The sequence below is a fragment of the Oncorhynchus mykiss genome, chromosome 1 (genome assembly GCF_057628025.1).
Source record: "Oncorhynchus mykiss isolate SJ-2025 chromosome 1, ASM5762802v1, whole genome shotgun sequence".
Classification (NCBI taxonomy): Eukaryota; Metazoa; Chordata; class Actinopteri; order Salmoniformes; family Salmonidae; genus Oncorhynchus; species Oncorhynchus mykiss.
In genome coordinates, this window is record NC_143022.1 from 28768819 (window position 1) to 28796023 (window position 27205).

Sequence of the window (27205 nt, forward strand, 5' to 3'; positions counted from 1 at the left end):
TCCTGTAGATTAGCATTGGACCACTTCCATATTGAGCGAGTCACTGATACTTCCTGTTTGAGATTTTGCTTGTAAGCAGGAATCAGGAGGATAGATTTTCCAAATGGAAGGTGAGGGAGAGCTTTGTATGCATCTCTGTTTGTGGAGTAAAGGTGATCTAGAGTTTTTAGCCTCTAGTTGCACAGGTGACATGCTGGTAGAAATTAGATAAAACGGATTTCAGTTTTCCTGCATTAAATAACCGGCCACTAGGAGAGTGAGAGTACAGGGTCAGAGTTTACAGGTAGCGAGTGGGAGTAAAGGGTCAGAGTCTACAGGTAGAAAGTGGGAGTACAGGGTCACAGTTTACAGGTAGAGCATTAGAGTACAGGGTCAGAGTTTACAGGTAGAGAGTGGGAGTAAAGGGTCAGAGTTTACAGGTAGAGAGTGGGAGTACAGGGTCAGAGTTTATAGGTAGAGCGTTAGAGTACAGGGTCAGAGTTTACAGGTAGAAAGTGAGAGTACAGGGTCAGTGTTTACAGGTAGAGAGTGGGAGTACAGGGTCAGAGTTTATAGGTAGAGCGTTAGAGTACAGGGTCAGAGTTTACAGGTAGAAAGTGGGAGTACAGGGTCAGAGTTTTCAGGTAGAACGTGGGAGACACATTGAGGTAAGTGATGACATACTCACAGTGAACATGATTTGGCATCCACCTAAAATATAGTCCAGGAAGGTATAGTCCCTTTCAACCTGAGGAGACAGTATTTAAAGATTATTCTAACTCTGCTCATACCATTCCATCCATACTGTAGCAAGTTCAAATGATTTTTCCTATAGATAAATAATTGGAGAAGGCACGGAAGTGGCACTTTGATAGGATTGAGTAGTCTCCATACTCATTAATTGGCTGCCTGAACAAAGGTGATTACTGCAGGCAGCCCCTGGTTGACTGTGTGAGACTGACAGGTGTTTTGTGCTGATATTAATAAATACATTTAATAGCGATATGAGCCATTACTCTAATCCCTGTCTGCAGCAAAACCAAAATTACAGGCATTTTGTTTGTAATAAAAAAAATATTATGAAGGAAAGTCATTAGCTGTGTGCATAAGGCTTTAATGTGCATTCATAATTGAATTAAAAGGCAGTCTCCTTTTAGACTTAATATGCATTTTGCAGTTGCCATAGTGGGTTGACAAATTAGTCATTAAGAGGGATAGTGTACACTATATCTATTAGACTCTATGTGTTTTGGTTCACCTTGCATGACTTCAGAATGATGATTCCAGAGTTTCTGTAGCTCTTTTTCTTCTTCTGTTTCTTGGGATTAATGCATTCAAATTCGATCTGGAGCAGAAGAACACAGAGTAAGAAATGACCACTGGGACCCCTCTGCACATCCACGAAATGTACACTCTTTCTCACATCGGCTGTATTTGCATTTCTGCCATTAGCTAATGACACAAGGTTTTCAACAGGAAGTCAGGAGTGAAAAACGTAAGTCAAATACAGAGCTGTTCCTATACTTCTCTCTCCAGGTGTGGTCGGGCTGTAAAATAAAGCATAACCCAACATGTATTAACGAGGTTCAAAACAAGGCGTAAATAAGCTCTTGTGAATATCCAAATGAACAGGTGTCTTCCATTCAGAAATGGTGACCTGTGTTAACTGCAGTGTCTTAAGTGAGTCATCCACTCACAGTTTGGAGAACACTGAGAGTTGAGACAATGTAAAAATTGTGTTTGATCCACATCACAGCATGACTAAAGCATGCAGAACAAACCCCCATAGATAAACTGGAGTAGCTCTCAAATCCATCCCTCACCTCCAGTGAATTTTGGGCTTCACTCATCTTGTTGACAGTGGTCTGAAACTCTCCAATGAAGTCATGGCCTCCATCGTTGTCGTAATCATAGCACAGTACCTAAAATACGAGACAACATACAGTAATACCACAATAAATAACTTCTTAAAATGTATTTGGCTATCTACATACTGTATCTAAAGGGGATTCCATTTTCATACCATCGCCCTCAGATGAATGCACATGTTGATAAACCTTACTCACCTTGATGCTCCTGTCCACGTCCCCGTTACAGAGGGAGATGAGTGGTACTGTGAAGGGCTTCCACACCGGGTCCAGAGTGTTCTTTATCACCTGCAGCACAAAAACAGGTACAGTGAGAACACTTCTTCCATGTTACTTGGAATACAGAACTCAGAAGCAAATCCAACCTATCCAGTTACTGTTGTCAGCAGGTGGTATGACACATTGTTAAGTGATATAACACACTCAGTTCTGCAGTATTGACATTTAAATAGTTTAAACAGCCACCCCCGACCAACTCACCTCTGTCCTGTGGACTAACATCCATTTCCCATCATCTCCTTGCTTATGGAACTCTAGGTAGGGGTCTGATTTACCGAAGAAATCCTACAAAACAAAACAATCTGTTTTGACTATGGCCCACAAAGCTGCCAGCATACCACTATACAAATACAAATACAATTGTGTGAACTAACTCTTGCACTTGACTGTTTTTCCCTCTTACTATCTCTGACTTTGCAACTTTGAGGGAAGATGTACATACTATGATTGTGATACGTGGTTGTCCCTCCTAGCTAGCTTAAGATGAATGCACTAATTAAAGTAGCTCTGGATAAGAGCATCTGCTAAATGACTCAAATGTAAAATATAAATGGACAAAATATTATTGTTGTTCCAAATATTAAGAACCGTTTAACAGAGATGATAATATAGTAGCAGTAACTCTTACCTTCTTGTCAAGTTTTCTCCCACACAATGTCAATGTGATTATTCTATTGTCTGACAGTTCCAGCGCAGTTATCTGCATACAAGACAAACTGTTACTGTGTGTGTGTGTGTGTGTGTGTGTGTGTGTGTGTGTGTGTGTGTGTGTGTGTGTGTGTGTGTGTGTGTGTGTTTGTGTGTGTGTGTGTGTGTGTGTGTGTGTGTTTGTGTGTGTGGACATGTTTATGGTTCTTGGATTTCTTTGTGGGAATGAGGTATATAAGCATGATGTTCTCACTGTGATGGTTCCCTTCCCAGCTGGCTTGCTATTGGCCAAGGTTAGTGGTCGGTGAAGTTTCTTATTGGACACAATCTAAAGGTCACAGACCAGAGAGAGAAGTGAGTGAGGGGTGAAATGCCCTACTGCAGATAAACATAAGCAAGTGATAAACAGATGCAGAAACGGGTCACAGACAGACTCCAAGAACAGTGTGACATGTAGCATACCACCCCCAGTGTACAGATGTACTCTCCCAGGAAGTCATGCTCATACAGCTGGCTGCTGCACTTGTCCTCATCAAACAGGGCAAACTTGAGCTTCTGGACCTCCTCAAAATGGTAGTCCACCTTAAACTTCACCCCAAACACTGGATTCAGGTTATTCACTGCAGTCTCTGTTCGGCCAATCTGAAAATAATACACAGGAATATGTTTTTCTCAAACAAGTACTGTACTCACACACAACCACCGCGCACACACAGCGGAGGTGGAGGGTGGACATGTGGGGGTGTTGAAGGTTGATAAGGTCTTGTTCATGTGAAAGATAAAACCAGGTGGTGGTGACTAACACAGTGTATGTCTGACTCAGACTGATAGAAGATGTACACATACTCATCACCCCCTCTTGTTCTCCCATCGCTGAGCCTAGAGCGGAGCAGACTGTATATGTTTCTTCTCTGCTTTATCTGTTTGACTGGAACCCCGAGTCTCTGTGTCTCCCCCCGCACCTTCTGATTGTTACCCCCTCCCCTTTCTGTGTTATCACACGTCCCTCTTTACCCCCACAGAACAGATGGCCACTCCACCCAGAGTGAACCCCTCTCTCACGCCTAGACGGACAGGGAGAAAAACCCTTCCCTTCTCAATGCCTGCTCTGCCGTATGTTTTCTGGCTGTGTGTGTATTGTTTTGTGTTTCATATGCTGTAGCTTTCATCATGATCCAAAGAGAAACCATTGTGAGGATTACTATTTTACACCTCTGGGATAACACACACGTACTTTTTATACATAGGCTACCCGTTTTCAAAACCCACTGTGTATATTCCATGTCCCTTCCCTGTTTGCCTGTTAGTTCCATTCCACATTTCTCTTTCCACACATTAAGAACATCATGATTCCTTTGTTTCCATCCACGTTTCCATGGTTACTGCAGCAACCGCTATGCTGGTTTCATGTTGGAGCCTGCCCTGTTGACCGACAGCTCAGGCCTGCAGGAACACACTCAGCCTGCCTCAACAGAACACTACCCAGGCAGGCAGGCATGTTTTTCCCTGGCACTGAGAGGGTACCCCGAGCGCACACACACAAACAAACACATACACACATACACACACACACACACACACACACAGTCATGAGCCCTGCCTAGTTCTACAATTTCTCTTCTTATAATGTGATTTTAAACCTAACCCTAACCACACTGCTAACCCTAACCTTAAATTAAGGCCAAAAAGCTTCTTTTTTTTCATGCATTTTTACAATATAGCCAATTTTGACTTTGTAACTGTGTTAGGCAACACGGCTTCAGACAGCTGTGGATTAATGTTTCTCCATAGTATATTGATAGGTGCAGAAAGGTGGATGGCAGGGTAGCCTAGTGGTTAGAGCATTGGGCTAGTAACTGAAAGGTTGCAAGTAAAAATTCCCAAGGTACAAATCTGTTGTTCTGCTCCTAAACAGGCAGTTAACCCACTGTTCCTAGGCCATCATTGAAAATGAGAATTTGCTCTTAACTGACTTGCCTAGTTAAATAAAGGTAAAATAAATAAATCCACCATTTCCTTGGTTTTACAGAACACTCAGTGTTATTGCAAACGTGACTAGTAAGTGATAAAACATTGAGAGCATTCAACAGTGAGAGGAAATTTCTTCGTAATGTTTATTTCACCCTCTCAAATAGTTTGCTTTTCATTTTTAACCCTCTCTTTTAGCATCTCTCAGTATCATCTTTGTTCCAACTTTCATCATAACCACAAATTCTTCATTTTTTTTACCTTTATACTACCCTCCAGTCAGTCACCCATTCCTTCTACTTTTCCAGCAACCATTTCCCTCATCTCGCCATGAATCATTATTCATCCACCCATGTCCACCCATGTCCACCCCTCCCCTCATCACCTCAACCCAGCTGCTGTCCACCTCATTGAATAGCACACAGAAGGGGTCTGACTTGGAGGTCACATCTCTGTCCAGCAGGTTGCCGCAGCACACAGACAGCTCCACCCTGGTGATGCAGTGCTGGGGACTCACGGTTGGCCCAGAGTCGGGCCCCGTGCCTAGCGTGTAGGCCATGCCGGCAGGATTGTCAGCCCTCCCACAGCCTGGGAACATACACAGCAAAGAGAAACAGCACTATGAATGACATTACTGTAGCACTGAGCGTTCTGTAGACTCATAGATTTCAAAATAAGGTAGAGAGACTGACAAAAACATGGGGATCCTTAATGCAGGGTGGTTAATGACAGAACATTTGAGACCTACAGAGACCTCATATTCCATATTCAATAGAACATAAAAATGTCATTTTATCCATGTGCAGTATCCAGAGAGTTGCCTAAATCAATTGAGCTGCAAGAAAAACAAAGGTCAGGGCCACGCACAGAATAATGTATCTAGTACAGTGGTCCATCATGTGTCATATGAGAGAATAACTAATGAGATCTGTACTCTGTCAAACATTCATGCACAGGTAAAGTAATTTGTAAGGACATGATGAGTATGGTGAGAGCTCTTGTTGCTAAGATACTGATGTGCCATTGTGGAAGACCCTCCTTCCACTGCTAGTGGAACCAGGAAATTGGTTATATTCCCTAGAGACCACAGATGTGCAACTGCATATGTTATAGCATCATTTGTTAACTTAAGTAATTCAATATAAGGTTGTAATAAAACCACTGTAAATACAACTAAAACCAAAATGATTATTTACTTACATTGTCATTTTCTGATATGGTTAATGGACTTTTTTATATAAGCACTATAGATGAGGCTCTCTATGAAGCTCTTACCATATGAAGGTCTTCCGTTACCAATAATTAGCTTCAACCAAAGCAAATGGAAAAAGTGTACAAAGGGAGCATACGGACGTGTTCCGTCACATAAACACACACATCACACACTGCCAACCAAATCATAATCACTCTTCATGGATGTACGTATGCGCAAGCAAGTGCGCAAAAGTAAAGTATCATATTCTCGTTCGCTTGTATAATGTAAACGGTTAAATGTTGTTTTGGTATCCGTAAAAATATTATACTGAAGACATCAGCATAGTATTGCTCACATACCTAAAGTAAAAAGGGGGATAACTCACCCCATATCCCTAAACAGCCCCTCAGGTTCAGTCCATCCAACATTACAGTCACTGGAGTGACTAAAACACTCTTCACACCTAAGGCAAAGCTTTGGCCATATATACCCTGACCATAAGGGCCATTTTTAGCATAATAGCCACATTCTATTTGTTCACTTCTGATGGCTGATGATGTCATGGAAAACTTGTATTGTTACCAAATCAACAGCATAATCATCCTTATCCTTATACAAACAGAGAGATCGACAATCCAAACACACACTCTCACACACACACACACACACACACTCTCACACACACACACACACACACACACACACACACACACACACACACACACACACACACACACACACACACACACACACACACACACACACACACACACACACACACCAACAACCCCTTATCGCTCAAACTGGAAACTGTGCCTCACTCACCTTAATAGCACAGTAAACACAACGTACATGGTCATTTACTCTAACACTCTAATTACCTGTCTGCCCTGGTGTATGCTGACAAGTGGCAGAAATTGAGCATTTTCTTTCCCAGGGTACAATAAGCATATTTGTGGGGAATAGGGGAATGGGGCAATACTATGCAGTGTTTTCCCTAGGAATTTTCCCAGGGTACAATAAGCATATTTGTGGGGAATAGGGGAATGGGGCAATACTATGCAGTGTTTTCCCTAGGATTTTTTTCAATAGTGGTGGTAACGGTAACGGGTTGGGGGGGGGGGGGGGGGGGACTGCATTGCTACTAGCATTAGTACAATGACATGCTAGCTGTTCCCGTAGACTTCCAGTTATTGAGCCAAAGCGCATCTCGCTTTTAAATGGATGCTGGGGAAACATGTAGGGGGAAAATATAGGGGAAACATCGCCATGGGATATAAGTAAGTGGCTACAGAGGAGAGGCAGACACTGCAATTTTAAGGAAGCCTAGAACTGTCAGTGATTGGAATGTCAAAAGACAATGCCACATACTGTTTGTGTATTGAAGTTCAAATAGGAACTTTGATACTTTACCCTCTTAGTTAGAATTATTTTAATGTCCGTCGCTGAACACGCAATTATATAATCACATACCGAAAACTGAGTTGAATACAGTAGGCAACCTTAAAGACTGGCGATCTGTGAGTTACAGACCCAGGTCACCACCCTCAGTGTCATGTTGTCTTCCTGTCTGTGTGGCAGAGGAAGTGGCCTCCCCACAGGTAAATACAGGGCTGGTTGTCTGCAAACCTAAAGTCCCCCCCAGATGCCCCTTGGGCTACCTTTTCTCAGACCATTCATTCAGATGGTAAAAATATTCAATTGGCTCTTGTGCCAGTAATAATGCTACATGTGCAAATGGTCCAGGCTAAATCAACACATAAACTGTGAGAAATATACATAGATTGCGATTTATCAAGATTATTATCTATCAAGACCATTTTCAACCCATGATGTAAATTGAATTCCCATCTTCACTAATCTCAGTGCTTAAGGACCAGGCTGACTGCATCATCTGCTCTACTGTGAGAGCGCAAATGTCACTGGAGAATACTTGTGAGGGTGGGTGAGAAGGGAACAGAGTTTCTCCACCTTTGATGGTGGCGTACAATAGAAATTGTATAGATTTCAGAATATATTTTAACAACCAAAAAGTCCAGAGAGAGATGGAGCAATGCAGAGAGCAAGAGACCAATAGAGATAAGCTACGTCCCCATTTTAATAGACAGACAGGAGTGAACCAGAGAAGTAAAGACATGGGTCTCTGAGAAGACTGTGACATTTCTGCTTTAGAACTAGTGACAACTGTCTCTGTTTACTCTTGTGCTTGACAGCTTGAGCTTTGTGAGGGTTTTCTGTAGATCTGTATGTGACACAAACATTATGTTCACAATAACCTCTGACATATCCTGTGTGCAGCCCTAAATATTTACATCAGTTTACAGTTTCAGAAGTAGTACATTGAGAATTACAATATATCAATATCCCAAATTCACTGGTAATATTTGAATTTGCAGCACACCTTTGAACACCTTGCATTTTAATTTCAGAGTCATGAATTTACTTAATGTACATATTTCCAGACATAATATGCATACCGTTATATGCATACCGTTAATAGCATATGACAAAAATACACTGCCCAAGAGCCCCAATATTCACTTACCTTAGTAAACGTGATTTAAGTACTACTCTACCCACTTCTCTTCTCTGAAGATTCCTTATTTCTTGATAGCTCAAACACTTTTCTCCCTATGCACAAATTGAAGTTATTTTCATGATGTCAAAAAATATCATCAGGGGAAAACAAATTGTTGTAGTTCGCCACGGGGGCAGGTCATTCTGCGCTGTGACAGTCTCTAGCCGAGTGGTGTAGAGGAGCGATACTAGTAGTCGCGCATTGCTCTGAACTCCGCCCGAATCACACGCGCTCTATTCTGGGATAATTGCCTTCAGCAAAATGAAAATATAAATGCTCTGGTTTGGTAATACATAGACTAAGCTACATATTTTCTTAACATATAGGCTTTTTGTGTAATAAGGTATCACTCAAATAGGGACACATTCTGTACATCTCAGTGCCAATATGTTTGACACAGAAGTGCAGTATATTACATCACATGACATAGTTGAAGGTCACTCAACTTTTTGTTGGGGTGGTGGGAGAATATACCCCAGTGCTTGATTGAATCTGGTGCACTGCTGTCTCATTTGCCAAAACACTCTGTCAGTCTCAATTTACAAGGTACAATATAGTCAACAGCTCATCCTTTACATCAGTGAGTATTGATTATTTTGTCAAATAAAGAAGACAAAAAAATATTAATTGTGTAAACATTTCAGATGGAGATGACTGGAGGTTATTTTTTCTTGATTCAGAATAGAACCTTATATTGTGAAATTGTATTGCCATCTAGAGGTAAATTCAGATAAAGAAAATCACTATTTACATAGCATAGAATATGAAGAAGAAGACTTGTCTCACACTTTATTAGACCAGTGCATGTCAGAATAAAACATCAAAATGGACATTACAAAAACAAGTAAACAAGAAATAGGCCACACAAAACACAACAAGTGTAAGGAATACATTTGCAGATAAAATACACCATTGGTTAGAGCCTGTAAGTCAGCATTTCACTGTAAGGTTTACACCTGTTTTATTCGGCGCACGTGACAAATAAACTTTGATTTGATTTGAAACATGAGCAATGACAGAATTAGAATCCAGCAGTTCAAGAGAACAAATTGACTTGGTCTCACCGACCCTTTTAGTCAGATGTGAAAAATAAATACTTCTGCAAACCTTAAGCAATCAATGAATCCCAGATTAAAAATCAATGCAGAAATACATATGAGAGTGGATAGAGACAACACACAGACCTTTCCAGGAAGAGGAAGAAAGAGAGATAGAGACCAGTTCCCAGGGTTGGAATAAAGGTTCACTGCCCCCCCCCTACAAGGATCATTGTATTGTTTGATTTGATGACCTGCTGTAATTTTAAGGAAATGTGGTCTCTAAGTGCATAAAATATTATAAAAATAAAAGTGCAAGTTGACTGTTCTGCTGAATGAGTAGATCATAGGCTACGTGGAGAAGAAGTTGAACCTCTTCTCCCTCTGTCTCAGTCTCTGGGCATCACTCGCAGAGATACTATTCCTCCACAGTCTGGTCAAACAGGGAGAGGAAAGGAGTATTACTGGCATTGTACACAACAAAGATAGTACCCAATAGCTGATTGATAGTCAGCATAAGTACATTAATACGATTGACAGAATTCAACTAAACATTTTCCAGCTACATTTCCAAGCCACCTCTGGTCTCTTGACCGTTCCACCCCTACAAGAGAATCCTTGCCCGTCTTCCGAAAATGTCTGAAACCCTACCTCATCAAATATTATCTCAAATAAGACATCTCAGTCTTACACCCCCCCCCCCCCCCCCAATTTGGTCATGAACATGAGAACCAGAAGAATAAAGCTCTTTGCTGCCTGTATACGGTCCTCCTGACACTGTGGCCATGCCCTTACCTGACATCCTCTGCACAGACACAGCAAGCCAAGCTAGCAGCTAGACCAGAGAGCTCTGAAGTCCCTATGGAGGTCAAGCTGAAAGACAACAAGTACATTAACAGCTAACTGCAGCTAACTCCTCTGCATTCCCCAAGATTGAGCAGAGAATACACAGTCTGTATGTAGCAGATTACATTAGGTATATCTTACTGTATCTTTTTAAAATACTTCATGAAGATCAGAGCATTGGAGATACTGACAGATCCTTCTCTACCAATCAGGTTCTCTGAAAAACACAACGGTGAACATAAACAAGGGTTAGGGTTGCAGTTACATTGCAATAGATGCATAAAATCAATAAATAAACTTAACACAATCCAAGCCAAACAAAAAAACAGATGGGAATAGATTTACTCTAGAACCCTGATGTGAGTGAGTGTGGGCAGAACTTGTCCCATCTTGGCAGCACAGGCTAGGCTGAGTTTATTTCTGGACAGACTGAGATATAATGTAATGGGTCAGGCGGTGCATAGTTTGCAGTCAAAATTCTAACCTTTTATTTTTGTCCGTTTTGAAAGCCCATTAGAAATAGGGAACTATGGATAGATATTTGGAACATGGCCTTACTGGAGTACCTCCAGTTCTGTGCAGTTAGCCAGGGTCTGGATCAGCCTCTCTCCTGCTTGGTCACCAATATAGTTATCTGACAGGCTGACACACAAAGATAAAGAAGTTAAATGATGTCCCAGTCTGTGTTTTACACAGAAATCTGGGTCAACACTCTCCTCTTCTAAGGATTGAGAGAGAAACAGGTTCACTTTATATCATAGCTCATAATATCAGTATGTTTCATCAGTATGTTTCCTCTGCACCAGTTCAGGAAGTAGAATAAGCTGAACTTTGTGAGGACAATATAATAAAGGTGTGTCTTTACAAACCAATCAGCACTTTGAACCCTCTCTATACAGTGCTTTCGGAAAGTATTCAGACCCCTTGACTTATTGTTACATTTGTTACGTTACAGCCTTATTCTAAAATGTATTAAATTGTTTTTTTTCTCATCAATCCACACACAATACCCCATAATGACAAATCAAAAATAGTTTTTTTTATACATTTTAGCAAATTTAATATAAATAAAGAACAGAAATACCTTATTTACACAAGTATTCAGACTATTTTCTATGCGACTTGAACTTGAGCTCAGGTGCATCCTGTTTCCATTGATCATCCATGAGATGTTTCTACAACTTGATTAGAGTCCATCTGTGGTCAATTCAATTGATTGGACATGATTTAGAAAGGACCACACATGTCTGTATAAGGTCCCGCAGTTGACAGTGCATGTCAGAGCAAAAACCATGAGTTCGAAAGAATTGTCCGTAAAGCTCTGAGACAGGAGCTTGTGTCGAGGCACAGATCTGGGGAAGTATACCAAAACATTTCTGCAGCATTGAAGGTCACCAAGAACACAGTGGCCTCCATCATTCTTAAATGGAAGAAGTTTGGAACCACCAAAACTCTTCCTAGAGCTGGCCGCCCTTGGCCAAACTGAGCAATCGGTGGAGAAGGGCCTTGGTCAGGGAGGTGACCAAGAACCCGATGGTCACTCTGACAGAGCTCCAGAGTTCCTCTGTGGAGATGGGAGAACCTTCCAGAAGGACAATCATCTCTGCAGCACTCCACCAAGCAGGCCTTTATGGTAGAGTGGCCAGACGGAAGCCACTCCTCAGTAAAAGGCACATGACAGCCCGCTTAGAGTACGCCAAAAGGCACCTAAAGGACTCTCACCATAAGAAACAAGATTCTCTGGCCTGAATGCCAAGGGTCACGTCTGGAGAAACCTGGTGAAGCATGGTGGTGGCAGCATCAAGCTGTGGGGACTAGTCAGGATCGAGGGAAAGATGAATGGAGCAAAGTACAGAGAGATCCTTGATGAAAACCTGCTCCAGAGCGCTCAGGACCTCAGACTGGGGTGAAGGTTCACCTTTCAACAGGACAATGACCCTAAGCACACAGCCAAGACAATGCAGGAGTGGCTTCAGGACAAGTCTCTGAATGTCCTTGAGTGGCCCAGACAGAGCTTGGACTTGAACTGGATCGAACATCTCTGGAGAGATCTGAACATTTAAAAAAAAAATTACATTTATTTCACCAACCAGGTCAGCCAGTTGAGAACAAGTTTTCATTTACAACTGCAACCTGGCCAAGATAAAGCAAGGCAGTGCAACAAAAACAATAACACAGAGTTACACATAAACAAACGTCAAGTCAATAACACAACATAAAAATCTATGTATAGTGTGTGCAAATGTAGACGCTCCCTATCAAATCTGACAAAGGTTGAGGGGATCTGCAGAGTAGAATGGGAGAAACACTCCAAATACAGGTGTTCCAAGCTTGTAGCATCATACCCAAGAAGACTCAAGGCTGTAATAGCTCCAAAGGTGCTTCAACAAAATACTGAGTAAAGGGTCTGAATACTTATGTAAATGTGTTGTTGCTTTGTCATTATGGGGTATTTTGTGTAGATTGATGAGGGGGGCAAAAATGAATTCATATTAGAATAAGGCTGTAACGTAACAAAATGTGAAAAAAGTCAAGGGGTCTGAATACTTTCCGACTGCACTGTACCTCTTTCATGATGACAAATCTAAAATGTCTGCCTTAATCCTAAACACACCAAAGTTGTACCCATGAAGCCCATTGGAATATTACCTGGTACTTTGACAGGTTCTAACATTGGATCATTTGACAGATTGCTGATGCATGTCTTAGCTTAATTTGACACATTCAATTATGTTGACTATTTTTTGTCCAAGTCTGTTCCCTAGCCATTCCTCCAGTTCAATAATCCCTGGAGCCTACCTGATCTTCCTCAGGCCTGTCCAGGTGGGTAGGTGTTTGATAAGCTCCTCCACTCCTTTATCTGACATCCTCATCCCCTCCAACCTGCAGGCCAGACACACATTGACAATAACACATCAGAAGTGATGGCTAGTTCATGCAGAAGTCAGATACTACTTGACATGCGTGTTATCATTATTCTACTCACTCAATCTCCTCCATTGCTCTGAGCCCCTCCAGAGAGGCCAGTAGGACCAGTGTGGTCCCCTCCCCTGGGGATCCAGTCACCATGGTTACTTTCTTATTCAGACTACAGACAGATCACAAATCATTGGCGAAGATAACACTCTACACCACATTTGTCTCAGGCATGGAAAAGCCCACTACGTTCTCTATCAGGAAGCTCTACTCACTTTAGCCTCTTCAAGAAAGTCATAGTCCCTGTGCCAAGGAGACTGGGCTCTCTTGATCCAGCTGTGCAGAGTCAAGGCTGTGGACAGGATACAGGTATTTAGCTCATACCCTTACCCCAGGACACACAGTATATCATAGGAATAGCTGTCAGTCATGGTGGTCATGCTGTGCTGCAGTGGGAGGTCAGAGTTGGTGAGGGAATCTCAAGAGCGAAGGTTTTTTACCTGATCCCCTCCAGAGAGAGACACTGTCCAAGCCCTTTGACCAGGTCCAATGCTCCTTCAGCTGTCCAACCAGAGCACAGGGACAGACTGGGGGACAGAGGGATCAGCATAAGTATTGTTGTGTCACTGGCCAGGTGGGGGAATACAGGTAGGGGTGATATGTAGAGAAACAAAGCGTGTCAGTTATTACTTGATTGTTCTGATATTTGGTAGGTTCTGGAGTGTTCTGGTCAGAACTACAGCTCCTCTGTCACTGATCACATGACCAGAAGAACTAAGGGGGAGAGAGTGGTGAAAGGTCAGAGTCAGGGCCAGAATTGAAACATAAGTAGGAATAGAGAGAATTGACAATCACTTACTTCAAGCTCTCAATGCTTTTAGCCTGCAACAACCCCTCGGCAAGGAGCAATACCACATCTTCAGATGTTTCTTTTGACTCAAGACTACAGAAAAATATAAACATGTTTATATTTTTCATGTACAGCCTAAGATATTCATCTTTGGCCTACAAAACCCATGTAAAGCTCTTCCAACCCCCAAATGAACAACAACATAAGCCTCACCAGAGTTTCCTCAGACTAACTAAGGATGGTAGGACAGAGCAGAGCAACTCTGCTCCCACTCTACCGATGCTGTTGTGTGGCAAACTAGAGGAAAATAAGAAATAGGTATAACTTAATACAACTAAATTAAATTAGACATTACAAACACTTTAACTACTAAAGTATTCCTAGGTCCCTTCTCGCAGATACTTACTCTAGGTCCTGCAGCAGAGGGCATCTACAAACAGTGTAGCTATTCCCTCCGCAAGGCAATCAAACAAGCTAAGCGGCAGTATAGAGACAAAGTAGAATCTCAATTCAACGGCTCAGACACAAGAGGTATGTGGCAGGGTCTACAGTCAATCACGGATTACAAAAAGAAAACCAGCCCCGTCACGGACCAGGATGTCTTGCTCCCAGACAGACTAAATAACTTTTTTGCCCGCTTTGAGGACAATACAGTGCCACTGACATGGCCCGCAACCAAAACATGCAGACTCTCCTTCACTGCAGCCGACGTGAGGAAAACATTTAAACGTGTTAACCCTCGCAAGGCTGCAGGCCCAGACGGAATCCCCAGCCGCGCCCTCAGAGCATGCGCAGACCAGCTGGCTGGTGTGTTTAAGGACATATTCAATCAATCCCTATCCCAGTCTGTTGTTCCCACATGCTTCAAGAGGGCCACCATTGTTCCTGCTCCCAAGAAAGCTAAGGTAACTGAGCTAAACGACTACCGCCCCGTAGCACTCACTTCCGTCATCATGAAGTGCTTTGAGAGACTAGTCAAGGACCATGTCACCTCCACCCTACCTGACACCCTAGACCCACTCCAATTTGCTTACCGCCCCAATAGGTCCACAGACGATGCAATCTCAACCACACTGCACACTGCCCTAACCCATCTGGACAAGAGGAATACCTATGTGAGAATGCTGTTCATCGACTACAGCTCGGCATTTAACACCATAGTGCCCTCCAAGCTCGTCATCAAGCTCGAGACCCTGGGTCTCGACCCCGCCCTGTGCAACTGGGTACTGGACTTCCTGACGGGCCTCCCCCAGGTGGTGAGGTTAGGCAACAACATCTCCACCCCGCTGATCCTCAACACTGGGGCCCCACATGGGTGCGTTCTGAGCCCTCTCCTGTACTCCCTGTTCACCCACATCTGCGTGGCCACGCACGCCTCCAACTCAATCATCAAGTTTGGCCTACAGGGAGGAGGTGAGGGCCCTCGGAGTGTGGTGTCAGGAAAATAACCTCACACTCAACGTCAACAAAACTAAGGAGATGATTGTGGACTTCAGGAAACAGCAGAGGGAACACCCCCCTATCCACATCGATGGAACAGTAGTGGAGAGGGTAGTAAGTTTTAAGTTCCTCGGCGTACACATCACAGACAAACTGAATTGGTCCACCCACACAGACAGCATCGTGAAGAAGGCGCAGCAGCGCCTCTTCAACCTCAGGAGGCTGAAGAAATTCGGCTTGTCACCAAAAGCACTCACAAACTTCTACAGATGCACAATCGAGAGCATCCTGTCGGGCTGTATCACCGCCTGGTACGGCAACTGCTCCGCCCACAGTGAGGTCTGCACAACGCATCACCGGGGGAAAACTACCTGCCCTCCAGGACACCTACACCACCCGATGTCACAGGAAGGCCATAAAGATCATCAAGGACAACAACCACCCGAGCCACTGCCTGTTCACCCCGCTATCATCCAGAAGGCGAGGTCAGTACAGGTGCATCAAAGCTGGGACCGAGAGACTGAAAAACAGCTTCTATCTCAAGGCCATCAGACTGTTAAACAGCCACCACTAACATTGAGTGGCTGCTGCCAACACACTGACTCAACTCCAGCCACTTTAATAATGGGAATTGATGGGAAATGATGTAAAATATTTCACTAGCCACTTTAAACAAAGCTACCTAATATAATGTTTACATACCCTACATTATTCATCTCATATGTATACGTATATACTGTACTCTATATCATCTACTGCATCTTTATATAATACATGTATCACTAGCCACTTTAAACTATGCCACTTTGTTTACATACCCTACATTACTCATCTCATATGTATATACTGTACTCAATACCATCTACTGTATCTTGCCTATGCCGCTCTGTACCATCACTCATTCATATATCTTTATGTACATATTCTTTATCCCCTTACACTTGTGTCTATAAGGTAGTAGTTTTGGAATTGTTAGCTAGATTACTTGTTGGTTATTACTGCATTGTCGGAACTAGAAGCACAAGCATTTCGCTACACTCGCATTAACATCTCCTAACCATGTGTATGTGACAAATAACATTTTATTTGATCTCTGGAGCACAGTCTTCAGAGACACTAGGTGGTGCCCTTGTACTGCACAGTCTACTAGGCTGAAACACAAGAGGCAGGAACATACAACAGGGAGAATATGCAGTAACCAATTGTGAGCCATCTTACACACATTCCTGTTGATGTAGGAATAACAGAGGAGGCTGCTTTCACCTGATGGTCACGGTAGACAGAGAGCTAGCCATGTCTGCAGAATCACCACTGAAACACAAATGAAGCCAGCTCAGTTAAAACAGAAAGAGCTGTTATCTTTATCTTCACATCTAAAAATATTTTGCAAATAGACAACGAAAATGTATTTCAGCTTTACCTGGTAGGAGTGTGATTTGTGTGTTTTTCCAAAGTAATGTGTACAGTGGTGTGGTTTACCCTGCAAAATAAGTTCACACATAAATTATGAATATCATGTTCTATTTTACTATACTTCTAAATATTACCCCAATGCCAACATGAATTCTCACCTGATGGTGTGTATGTTGTGGTTCAGGTTCAAGCAGCAGGAGACCAGGTTAACAGCTGCTTCTGCTGTGATCCACGTCTCCTCAATACTGATGGGAAATACAGACAACCTGAATCATACACACTCACACAAGAGATCCCACACACAAATGCTATTCCCATATCCTCCTCACCTGATATAGCGTTGGACATGAACACACCTCAGCTGCTTCACCAAGTCTTCAATCACCTGAACACTCAGGCCGTTGTTTCTTATACTGAAGGGAGAAAGTCAGTAGTTTCACTTCCAATAACTTGCAGAGTCAATCACCAGTGTGTGTGTGTATATGTGTGTGTATGTGCTTGCGTGCGTGCGTGCATGCGTGCGTGCGGGCTCACTCCAGGGTGTGTAATGAGGACAGGGCAGTCAGGCTGTTCTGTAGAGCCAAAAGGCCTTCTCTCTGCATGGTGTTACAGGATAACCTACATACACAAGAGAAAACAGTGTTCCCCAGAATCATAGAGGAAAAAATACTATAAAGTGTTGGTCCCATGTTTCATGAGCTGAAATAAAAGATACCAGAAATGTTCCATACACACAAAAAGCTTATTTCTCTCATATTCTTTGCACATTTTTTTTTACATCCCTGTTAGTGAGCATTTCTCCTTTGTCAAGATAATCCATCCACCTGACAGATGTGACATATCAAGAAGCAGATTAAACAGCATGATCACTACACAGGTGCACCTTGTGCTGGGGACAATAAAAAGCCATTCTAAAATGTGCAGTTTTGTCACACAACACAATGCCACAGATGTCTGAAGTTTTGAGGGAGCATGCAATGGGCATGCTGACTACAGGAATGCCTACCAGAGAATTGAATGTCCATTTCTCTACCATAAGCCGCTTCCAACTTAGTTTTAGAGAATTTGGCCTCACAACCGCAGACCAGGTGTAACCACACCGGCCCAGGACCTCCACATCCGGCTTCTTCACCTGCGGGATCATCTGAGGGGAGGGGGGGCTGAGGAATATTTATGTCTGTAATATAGCCCTTTTGTATGAAAACAGTCATTCTGATTGACTGGGCCTAGCTCCCCAGTTGGTGGGCCTATACCCTCCCAGGCCCACCCATGGCTACACCCTTGCCCAGACATGTCAAATCCATAGATTATGGCCTAAATTCATTGATTTCAATTGACTGATTTCCTTATAAACTGTAACTCAATAAAATAGTTGAAATTGTTGCATGTTGCATTTATATCTTTGTTCAGTGTATTATCATCCTTCTACTGCCAGTCATGCTGTACTTCTGCGATTCTTTCAAATTCAGTGGGGTTATTTTAACTTTTTCAAATTTGATGAGTTTCAGGTTCATTATCTCAAAGGTCAGGCAGTTTTCCCAGTCCCATTCTCACCTCAGTTTGACCAACTGAGCAGCACAGCTCTTCAGAATCTCTGCTAGTTTCTGCAGATGGTCAGCCCCAAAATGACACTCTCTCAGACTGAAGGATCCAGGGAACATGAAGCAGAAAAAGAAGGTGAGAGACTGAAGCTGTGGGGAGATAGATGTCATGTCTATGAGTTATATGGGAGAGGTCTGATATCATTTATACTGGCAATCCTTCCAGTTTCGATATGTTATTTTTCCGAGAACAAAATAAACAATGCTTCCTGTTTGCCTAGCTAAATGAGTTCACAGTATGGTATTTGTGTTGTTACTTCAATTGATGAGCAGAAAGTAGCCTTTTTGTTGTCTTACCTCAGAGTTTTGCCACAGTCACTGTCCAGTTCAAAGCGGATGAGCGTCCTCTTCTCAGTTCCCAAACTACAGACAGACAAAACAATACACAGACTTACAGCACAAACTATATGGCAGGGGTCCCCAGTTACATTCAGCTGTTGGACGATTTTTCCTTGAGCGGATGGTCGGGGAGCCGGAACATAGTAATAAATACTTTCTACAAATTGACGGCAAGAATCCAAATCAAATCAAATCAAATTGCATTTGTCACATGCGCCGAACGCAACAGATGTTCAGATTTCACCTTACAGTGAAATGCTTACTTAAGCCCTTAACCAACATTGCAGTTTTAAGAAAAAAAAGTATTTACTTAAATAAACTGAAGTAAAAATTAAACAAATCAAATAACAAATAAATAAGGAGCAACAATAAAATAACAGTAGCGAGGCTACATACAGGGGGTACCGGTACAGAGTCAATGTGGAGGCTACATACAGGGGGTACCGGTACAGAGTCAATGTGGAGGCTACATACAGGGGGTACCGGTACAGAGTCAATGTGGAGGCTACATACAGGGGGTACCGGTACAGAGTCAATGTGGAGGCTACATACAGGGGGTACCGGTACAGAGTCAATGTGGAGGCTACATACAGGGGGTACCGGTACAGAGTCAATGTGCGGGGGCACCGGTTAGTCGAGGTAATGTAGGTAATATGTACATGTAGGTAGAGGTAAAGTGACTATGCATGGATAATAAACAGAGTAGCTGCAGTGTAAAAATGGGGGTGGGGGGGCGGACAATACAAATAGTCCAGGTAGCCATTTGATTAGCGGTTCAGGAGTCTTGTGGACCTCTTACGTCCGTTTTGACCTATACTTGGCACTCCAGTACCGCTTGCCGTGCGGTAGCAGAGAGAACAGTCTATGACTAGGGTGACTGGTGTCTCTAACAATTTGATGGGCCTTCCTCACCGCCTGGTATAGAGGTCCTGGATGGCAGGAAGCTTGGCCCCAGTGATGTACTGGGCTGTTCACACTACCCTCTGTAGTGCCTTGCGGTCGAAGGCCGAGCAGTTGCCATACCAGGCGGTGATGCAACCAGTCAGGTTGCTCTCGATGATGCAGCTGTAGAACTTTTTGAGGATCTGAGGACCCATGCCAAATCATTTCAGTCTCCTGAGGGGGAATAGGAGTTGTTGTATCCTCTTCACAACTGTCTTGGTGTGTTTGGACCACAATAGTTTGCTGGTGATGTGGACACCAAGGAACTTGAAGCTCTCAACCTGATCCACTACAGCCCCGTAGTCCACAATCATCACCTTTGTCTTGATCACATTGAGGGAGAGGTTGTTATCCTGGCACCACAATATCAGGTCTCTGACCTCCTCCCTATAGGCTGTCTCATCATTGTCGGTGATCAGGCCTACTACCACTGTTGTGTCGTCTGCAAACTTAATGATGGTGTTGGAGTTGTGCTTGGCCATGCAGTCATGGGTGAACAGGGACTACAGGAGGGGACTGAGCATGCACCCCTGAGGGGCCCCCGTGTTGAGGATCAGAGTGGCAGATGTGTTGTTACCTACCCTTACCCCCTGGGGGTGGCCAGTCAGGCAGTCCACGATTCAGTTGCAGAGGGAGGTGTTTAGTCCCAGGGTCCTTAGCATAGTGGTGAGCTTTGAGGGCACTATGGTGTTGATCTCTGAGCTGTAGTCGATGAATAGTATTCTCACGTCGGTGTTCCTTTTATCCAGGTAGGCTCGTGTCACTGGGCAGCTCACGGCTTTGCTTCCTTTTGTAGTCCATAATAGTTTGCAAGCCCTGCCACATCTGATGAGCGTCGGAGCCGGTGTAGTACAATTCAATCTTAGTCCTGTATTGACGCTTTGCCTGTTTGATGGTTTGTCTGAGGGCATAGCGGGATTTCTTATAAGCCTCCGGGTTAAAGTCCCGCTTCTTGAAAGCGGCAGCTCTACCCTTTAGCTCAGTGCGGATGTTACCTGTAATCCATGGCTTCTGGATGGGGTATGTATGTACGGTCACTGTGAGGATGACATCATCAATGCACTTATTGATGAAGCCAGTGACTGATGTGGTGTACTCCTTAATGCCATCGGAAGAATAACAGAACATATTCCAGTCTGTTCTAGCAAAACAGTCCTGTAGCTTAGCACCTGCTTCATCTGACCACTTCCTTATTGAGCGAGTCACTGGTGCTTCCTGCTTTAGTTTTTTATTGTAAGCAGGAATCAGGAGGATAGAGTTATGGTCAGATTTGCCAAATGGAAGGCGAGGGAGAGCTTTGTACGCGTCTCTGTGTGTGGAGTAATGGTGGTCTGGAGTTTTTTTTCCCTCTGGTTGCACATTTAACATGCTGGTAGAAATTAGGTCAAACGGATTTAAGTTTCCCTGCATTAAAGTCCCCGGCCACTAGGAGCGCCCCCTCTGGATGAGTGTTTTCCTGTTTGCTTATGGCTGTATACAGCTCGTTGAGTGCAGTCTTAGTACCAGCATCCCAAACAGATATAGTATTTGACAAAAACGGAATCATTTCAAACCTTGATTACATTGGGATACAATCACAAATGCCTCTCTATTTATGTGTCGGAATAATTTGGAACAGATTTCCTAAATTAAAATCACTTTGAGCTGATTTCCTGGTGATTTTACAATCTTTTATGTACTACAGCAAAAACTATTTTAAAATAATATGTGCTCAAAAAACTTCAGACAAATAAAATCACCTGTGGGCCGAATTTGGCCCGCGGACCTCCTATTGGGGAACACTGCTATATGGGGGTTCTAGACAAGTAAATGTTAACTTTGTCAATATGGCATTGTTCAACAGATTTTACCTTACATCCACTTCAACCACTTTTTCACAGGTCGTCACTGTGTTCAGAATGTAGAGAGCCCCCATCTGAGTGAGTCTGTTATCATCAAGACTGCAGATAAAAACAGAACACAGCTGTACAAGAAAGCACAACTAACCCCCACAAAGATAGAACAGATGCATCTGCTTCCACTGATAAAACAGTATTGTATAAGGTTTGTTTAGGGGCTAACCAGAGGAGGTAAATTGACGGACGTTTATCTTGGTGAAACAAGACAGCGCTAGCCGTAATGGAGTTCACTGTACGGACTGAAGGAAGATAGGCCATTGTAATGAGTCTTACTTCACTGAGCTAGCAATCCGCAGCCTTGGCAGAGAATCCACAAATCTCTTCACACATGATAGATACCATTTTTGTGAAACAATTTGTTTTATTTTATTTATATTGACAGAGGAACTTAAATAAAAAAGAAAAGAGCAGGATGCTAGACCTTTACCCTCACCCTCACCCCGTCCCCTCCCTCATCCCAATTTCCCTCAGCCCGAGCCCCGCCCACTCACACATTCAATAAGATGCAGAACAACTACAAGAGAAAAAGTGTAAAGTAGAATAGCCCCCCCCACAGGACCACTACACCCACCCACCCCTCCCCCACAGAACAGTTGCATCCACCCAACCACCCACCCACAGGACCGCTACAGGTACTCAAGATAATTTGATGCATGATTTCATCTTAACCACGCAGAACTCTAGTAGTAAATGTTGTGGCTTTTTGCACTATGCATTCGCGCCACCAAAAGCTCTAATTGAGAATGACAGATCTATAACTCACAGTTCTATGTGAATTTGGTCGGGTCGCCCAAAAAGTTACATATCGTTCTGTGTCCTACCTGAGTTTCGTACACTGTTCCAATCCTGTTGATTGTATTCTGAAATGACAGAGATTCAGTGAACGGTTATTAGGACTACAACATAGAGTCATAGAATTGGTATTTTGAAAGCAACATCATCAGAAAGAGGAGTTATTATACAGTATATTGCTATTACTCTGTTGCTCTATTACATTTTACTGGATAGGAATTTCAGAAACAGCTTCTTATTCCCCCCATGACTGATGAATATAACAGTTTTATAGTTAATAATCATCACAAATGCAAACATATTACTAGACATGAATTCAAACACGTTCTACCATGCCGGTTTCAAGCATGTCTGTTTGTTTACAAAAGTGTTGGTCTGTATAAGACAGTAATGGGATGTGAATACCTGATATTGACTTCACTCGTATTCCTGTGTGAGCACAGGGTTCCAGCTAGGCTGCACAACTCCTTCCTGGCTGACTGCATTCTCAATGACACTAAAACAAAATGAGGGTATACAGAAACTCCCTGGTCAGAAAAAAAGATTTTAAGAAAAAAAAACGGACAAAAAAGGTACAAAAGGAAAAGACATTTGAGTTGCTATAGAAATTCTTACTTGATTTCCTGTATGTTGCTAAGCTGAGGCAAGAGGTCCAACAACTTCTTCAGACCTTTGTTTTCCCAAGCATTGTTGGAAATACTGACAACGGTGGGGGGTGGGGGGGTATAAACAAAAACAAACAGGTCCTTGTATATGTGCATACCAACAATTATCCTTATTGCTATTTCACACTCCAAAGCCTCTCCCTGAGAACACTTACTCCAGCATAGTCAGAGCAGAGCAGTCCCTCAGATTCTCACACAGACGGTCCAAGTGAGGGGGGCGAAGAGCACAGCCCGTCAGACTGCACACAGGGACCATGGGAAAAGAGGATGGAAAGCAGAGACAATGTCATACCACCTACAGTAGAAAACATTATCCACATCATTATCATTATCCACAATATTGTACACACCAACGTCTCTTAGAAATCTGGTGTTTCTCTATCCCCTAGAAAAAAGCATGGACATAAAACATAGTTTACCGGTATATACTAACCAATACTTGTTTTTTTTCTTCATTTCTGATAAAGTAGGCACATTTCTTCTCAGTACTGCAGTCAGTTAACTGGAGGTTCTGTTTGTGAACACATGAAGTCTCTACCCACTGGGCATACACTTGTTGAATCAATGTTGTTTCCACGTCATTTCAATGATATCACGTTTAACCAATGTGGAATGAACGTTGAATTGACGTCTGTGCCCTGTGGGTATTGTCAAGTCTAAAAACATACTCAGTATAGACTTCCTGGATGGAGGGGCAGGAAGTCATCTTCTCTAGAAGGGTGTAGATAATCTCCAGAGAGCAGCCATTCTTCCCCAGCCTGGAAACATACAACACACACAGGCTTCTTAACAGAAATGCAAGCTTGCTCAAATATAGAAATAAGCTACACTTAATAAACATGAAGGGCTAGGATCAACACATATGATCCAGTCAAGGAAACAACACACTCACAAGATAGAGGCTAGACTGGGCAGCTTCTGAATGAGGTCAGCTTCTCTGTCGGTCAGGCTGTTGTCACTGAAGCTGTCAAACAGACAACTGTTCAGTACAGTATCAGACCAACTATACCATGGCACAAGTGGTACTGTATATTTAACCAAGTTTGGTTAGTTCTTGATAAAAGGGTCTACAAAATCTTAGAGTCATGGTAATAATCTTTGGTTGTTATGGTAATTAAATAATCATCTACTTGAGCTCCGTGATCTATGGACAGCTCTCCAGGGCTCTGGCAAGTTTGGCAGCTCCCACATCAGTGAGGTTACCACAGGTTACCCCTGGGGAAGAGAAGCATAATTATTCACATCACACTTAGACATTCACACACAAACAAACAACTTTGAAAGTTGGTCCTTTCAAAACTGAGTTACTCAGTTAAGAAGGACTCACTCAAATCTTTTCAGGGTTGGTAGTCTGGGAAGGATGCTAGACAGTTTATCTGCAAATCTATCATCATACTTGCGACTTCGAAAACTGAGGGATTGAAAAAAAAGAGAGGAAAAATTAAATGTAATTTCATGCAGGATTATTATTGTTTAGTACACAGTGTATAAATGAGTCATGAACTCACATTAGGTAGTCGATGTGCTGGCAGCTGGGTAGAATATCTAGACACTCTAGTTCCATAGAACAAGCTCCAAAGTCCAGCCCCATTCCCACTCCAGCAGACAATACAACAAAGGCCAGGGAATCCAGATCTACAGGGTTCAACGTGATATTCCTTACCTCAAAGCATGAATGTGATCTCACCACCTCCCTGGCCAGGTGTGCATCCTGGGTCTCCTGGATACAGTGGCACAGCTCCACTACCTTGAGCCCAGTCAGGTTGGTGCTCACTGCCAGACTCCGGAGCAATTTGAGAACCAGTGCCTGGCGTTTCTTTACCCACCTCACAGCCCCTGCTCCCTCAACCAGCTGGAACAGGTAAGGAGAGCAGGCTGGGGCCGCAAGCCCTACACATAGAGGTGGAGGGAATCAGTGAAGACCGTCTTGGGGTCTGATTTCATGGTCCAGTGGGTCTTGAGGTTCAACTTCTTCCTAAGCTGGGCCTCTGTGATGTCCTCGCTGGTCATGATGTGTAGCGCACCCATAAACTCTTGCATGGTGAGGTGCATGAACGTGTAACCCTGGCCTTTAGATCCATCCACATGGGTCAGGTCCACCTGTGAGAGGAGACCTGCCTTGGTGACGAAGTCCAACAGGTCTGGTGGAACCTGCTCAGAGAGAAACACGATCCTGCTGTCCTCCAGACCCTTCATGGCCATGCAGCTCAGCTGTGTGACCTCTGCCCTGTGACTCTGCAACAAGGGCATGACCCTCCCTGGGCATTGGCTCAGAAAGGCACAGAGGATCTGGAGGTAGACCTGGGTGAGGGTGGTTGGCAGTTGGGGCAAAGCCTGGGACTGAGACCCACCTCTGGAGAATATGTGATCCAAGCACACACAGCAAATATGGCAGAGAGCTGGCAAGTAACACATGGTGAGGAGGTGATGGTTGGCCAGTAGGTGACTGACTACCTTCTCCTTTAGATCCAGATCCTTGTCCTGGAAGTACTGTTCAGCATATTCTTTCACACTGCGCCAATTGAAGCCTAGCAGCTCCCCAACGCAGTCAACAGAGCTCTCCAAATCTGTCACATCCCAGGTAATCAATAGGGTGCATCCTGGGAGGATCCTGCGACTGCACAACCCTGATATCAGCTCTGCCATGGGTAGAGGGCACTGTGGGTCGAATGGGCTACTCAGACTCCCTGAGTGGGTGATTTTAGTTTGAAACTCATTGTAGCCATCAAAGATCCAGCATATTTTCTCAGGATGAAGTCAAGAATAGCAGCACCCTCCTCCTCCCCACCCTCTGGTGGAAGGAAGAAGCGAAAAAGCAGCTCTATCAGAGACAGCAGCCGAGCCATGAGGTTGAGCTGGCCGAACTCTAGCAGGACCAGTAGGTGAAAGGAGGGGAAGACATCCTGAGCCCAGCGCTGTCCTAAGCAGTGCATTAGTAGCGTCTTCCCTGACCCTGCCTGGCCCAACAGCAATGTGACTCGGGCTTCTGAACCCAGGAGGGAGTCAACGGTCACCCTGTCTTCCACAGCCCCCTCCTGGAGCTCTGGCGGGCCCAGCCGTCAATCAGCCCTGTCTCTTGGTCTAACCAGGGATTTGTGGCGGAGACTTACCCAGGTCTCTTCCAGTGAAACCTTCACCACACCCTGCATCACCATCTTCCACCTCTGCAGTAGACATCTGCTCACAGCAGCCTTGTAACTTTCTATGTGGTCTGGATACAAAAAACATCTTATAAATGAACACTAAACATATTCCTGACCTGAACACAACAACATGGCAATATATTTTTTAGATGTTCATTACTTTGTTTAAAAAATATATTAGTGACTGTGTACTAATTTAGAAACAACTCATACTATAGAGAGAATTACTAATTTCAAGTAACAGAGCTAGCTCACACAGTCTTTTCAAATTCAAACCCCATGACAAATATTACTGAGACATGAAAAGACTGGTGTTTACCTATTCATGGGCGTTTCAGACAGCACTCTTGAGATGGCATATACTCATCAACCAGGGTATGACTATTGTTTTCAACAACTTCTTCTGAGAAGACTAGCAAAAGGGAGAGAATCCAATAATGGAAATATAGGAGAAACCCAAGAAAAGACAAAGCACCTCCATTAAACGGCATTGAATAAGACATCCTTCTTGTAGATAAATAAGTGACGTCTGAGACAAAACAACTATTTCACTTCCATACACAGTATATATCTAACTATTATAATGCAGGGTTTTTTATGCTTATTGATTAGGTGTCCAATCAGTCTAACATTTGAGGCATGGAAATGGAAAGGAAATCCTGTCCTGGCTCATATTGATATCTTCCCCATATAGGCTAGGCTATAATGTGGGTATAGCCTAGTTAGATAGTCAATATTGGCAGGCACATGCACATTACATACATACTTACTAGTCACAGACCCGGCTACAGACATTCGCCGTGATTCC

General features: G+C 43.4%; 1 protein-coding gene and 1 pseudogene across 4 annotated transcripts in view; both read right to left on the bottom strand.

Annotated features, from left to right (window-relative positions):
* The window catches only part of LOC110520152 (copine-2), a 39513-nt gene extending 30602 nt beyond the window's left edge, over positions 1-8911 (bottom strand). For 2 of the 4 annotated variants that reach the window (XR_016491470.1, XR_005050752.2), the window contains exons 1-10: positions 6323-6448; positions 5128-5330; positions 3237-3416; positions 3028-3102; positions 2755-2826; positions 2328-2411; positions 2046-2135; positions 1803-1901; positions 1238-1324; positions 668-727 (exon numbers count right to left, since the gene is read on the bottom strand). Coding sequence is in view for 2 of the 4 variants with exons in the window: in XM_036974738.2 (XP_036830633.1) it covers positions 668-727; positions 1238-1324; positions 1803-1901; positions 2046-2135; positions 2328-2411; positions 2755-2826; positions 3028-3102; positions 3237-3416; positions 5128-5330; positions 6323-6365 (993 nt within the window). In the remaining 2 variants the exon portion in view is untranslated. Of the gene's footprint in view, positions 1-667; positions 728-1237; positions 1325-1802; positions 1902-2045; positions 2136-2327; positions 2412-2754; positions 2827-3027; positions 3103-3236; positions 3417-5127; positions 5331-6322; positions 6482-8482 lie in introns of those variants that run through there. The other 2 variants (XM_021597260.3, XM_036974738.2) reach the window with 2 other exon arrangements.
* A 992-nt stretch (positions 8912-9903) lies between these two features.
* On the bottom strand, positions 9904-26897 carry LOC110520192 (protein NLRC5-like; annotated as a pseudogene).
* Between the last annotated feature and the right edge of the window lie 308 nt (positions 26898-27205).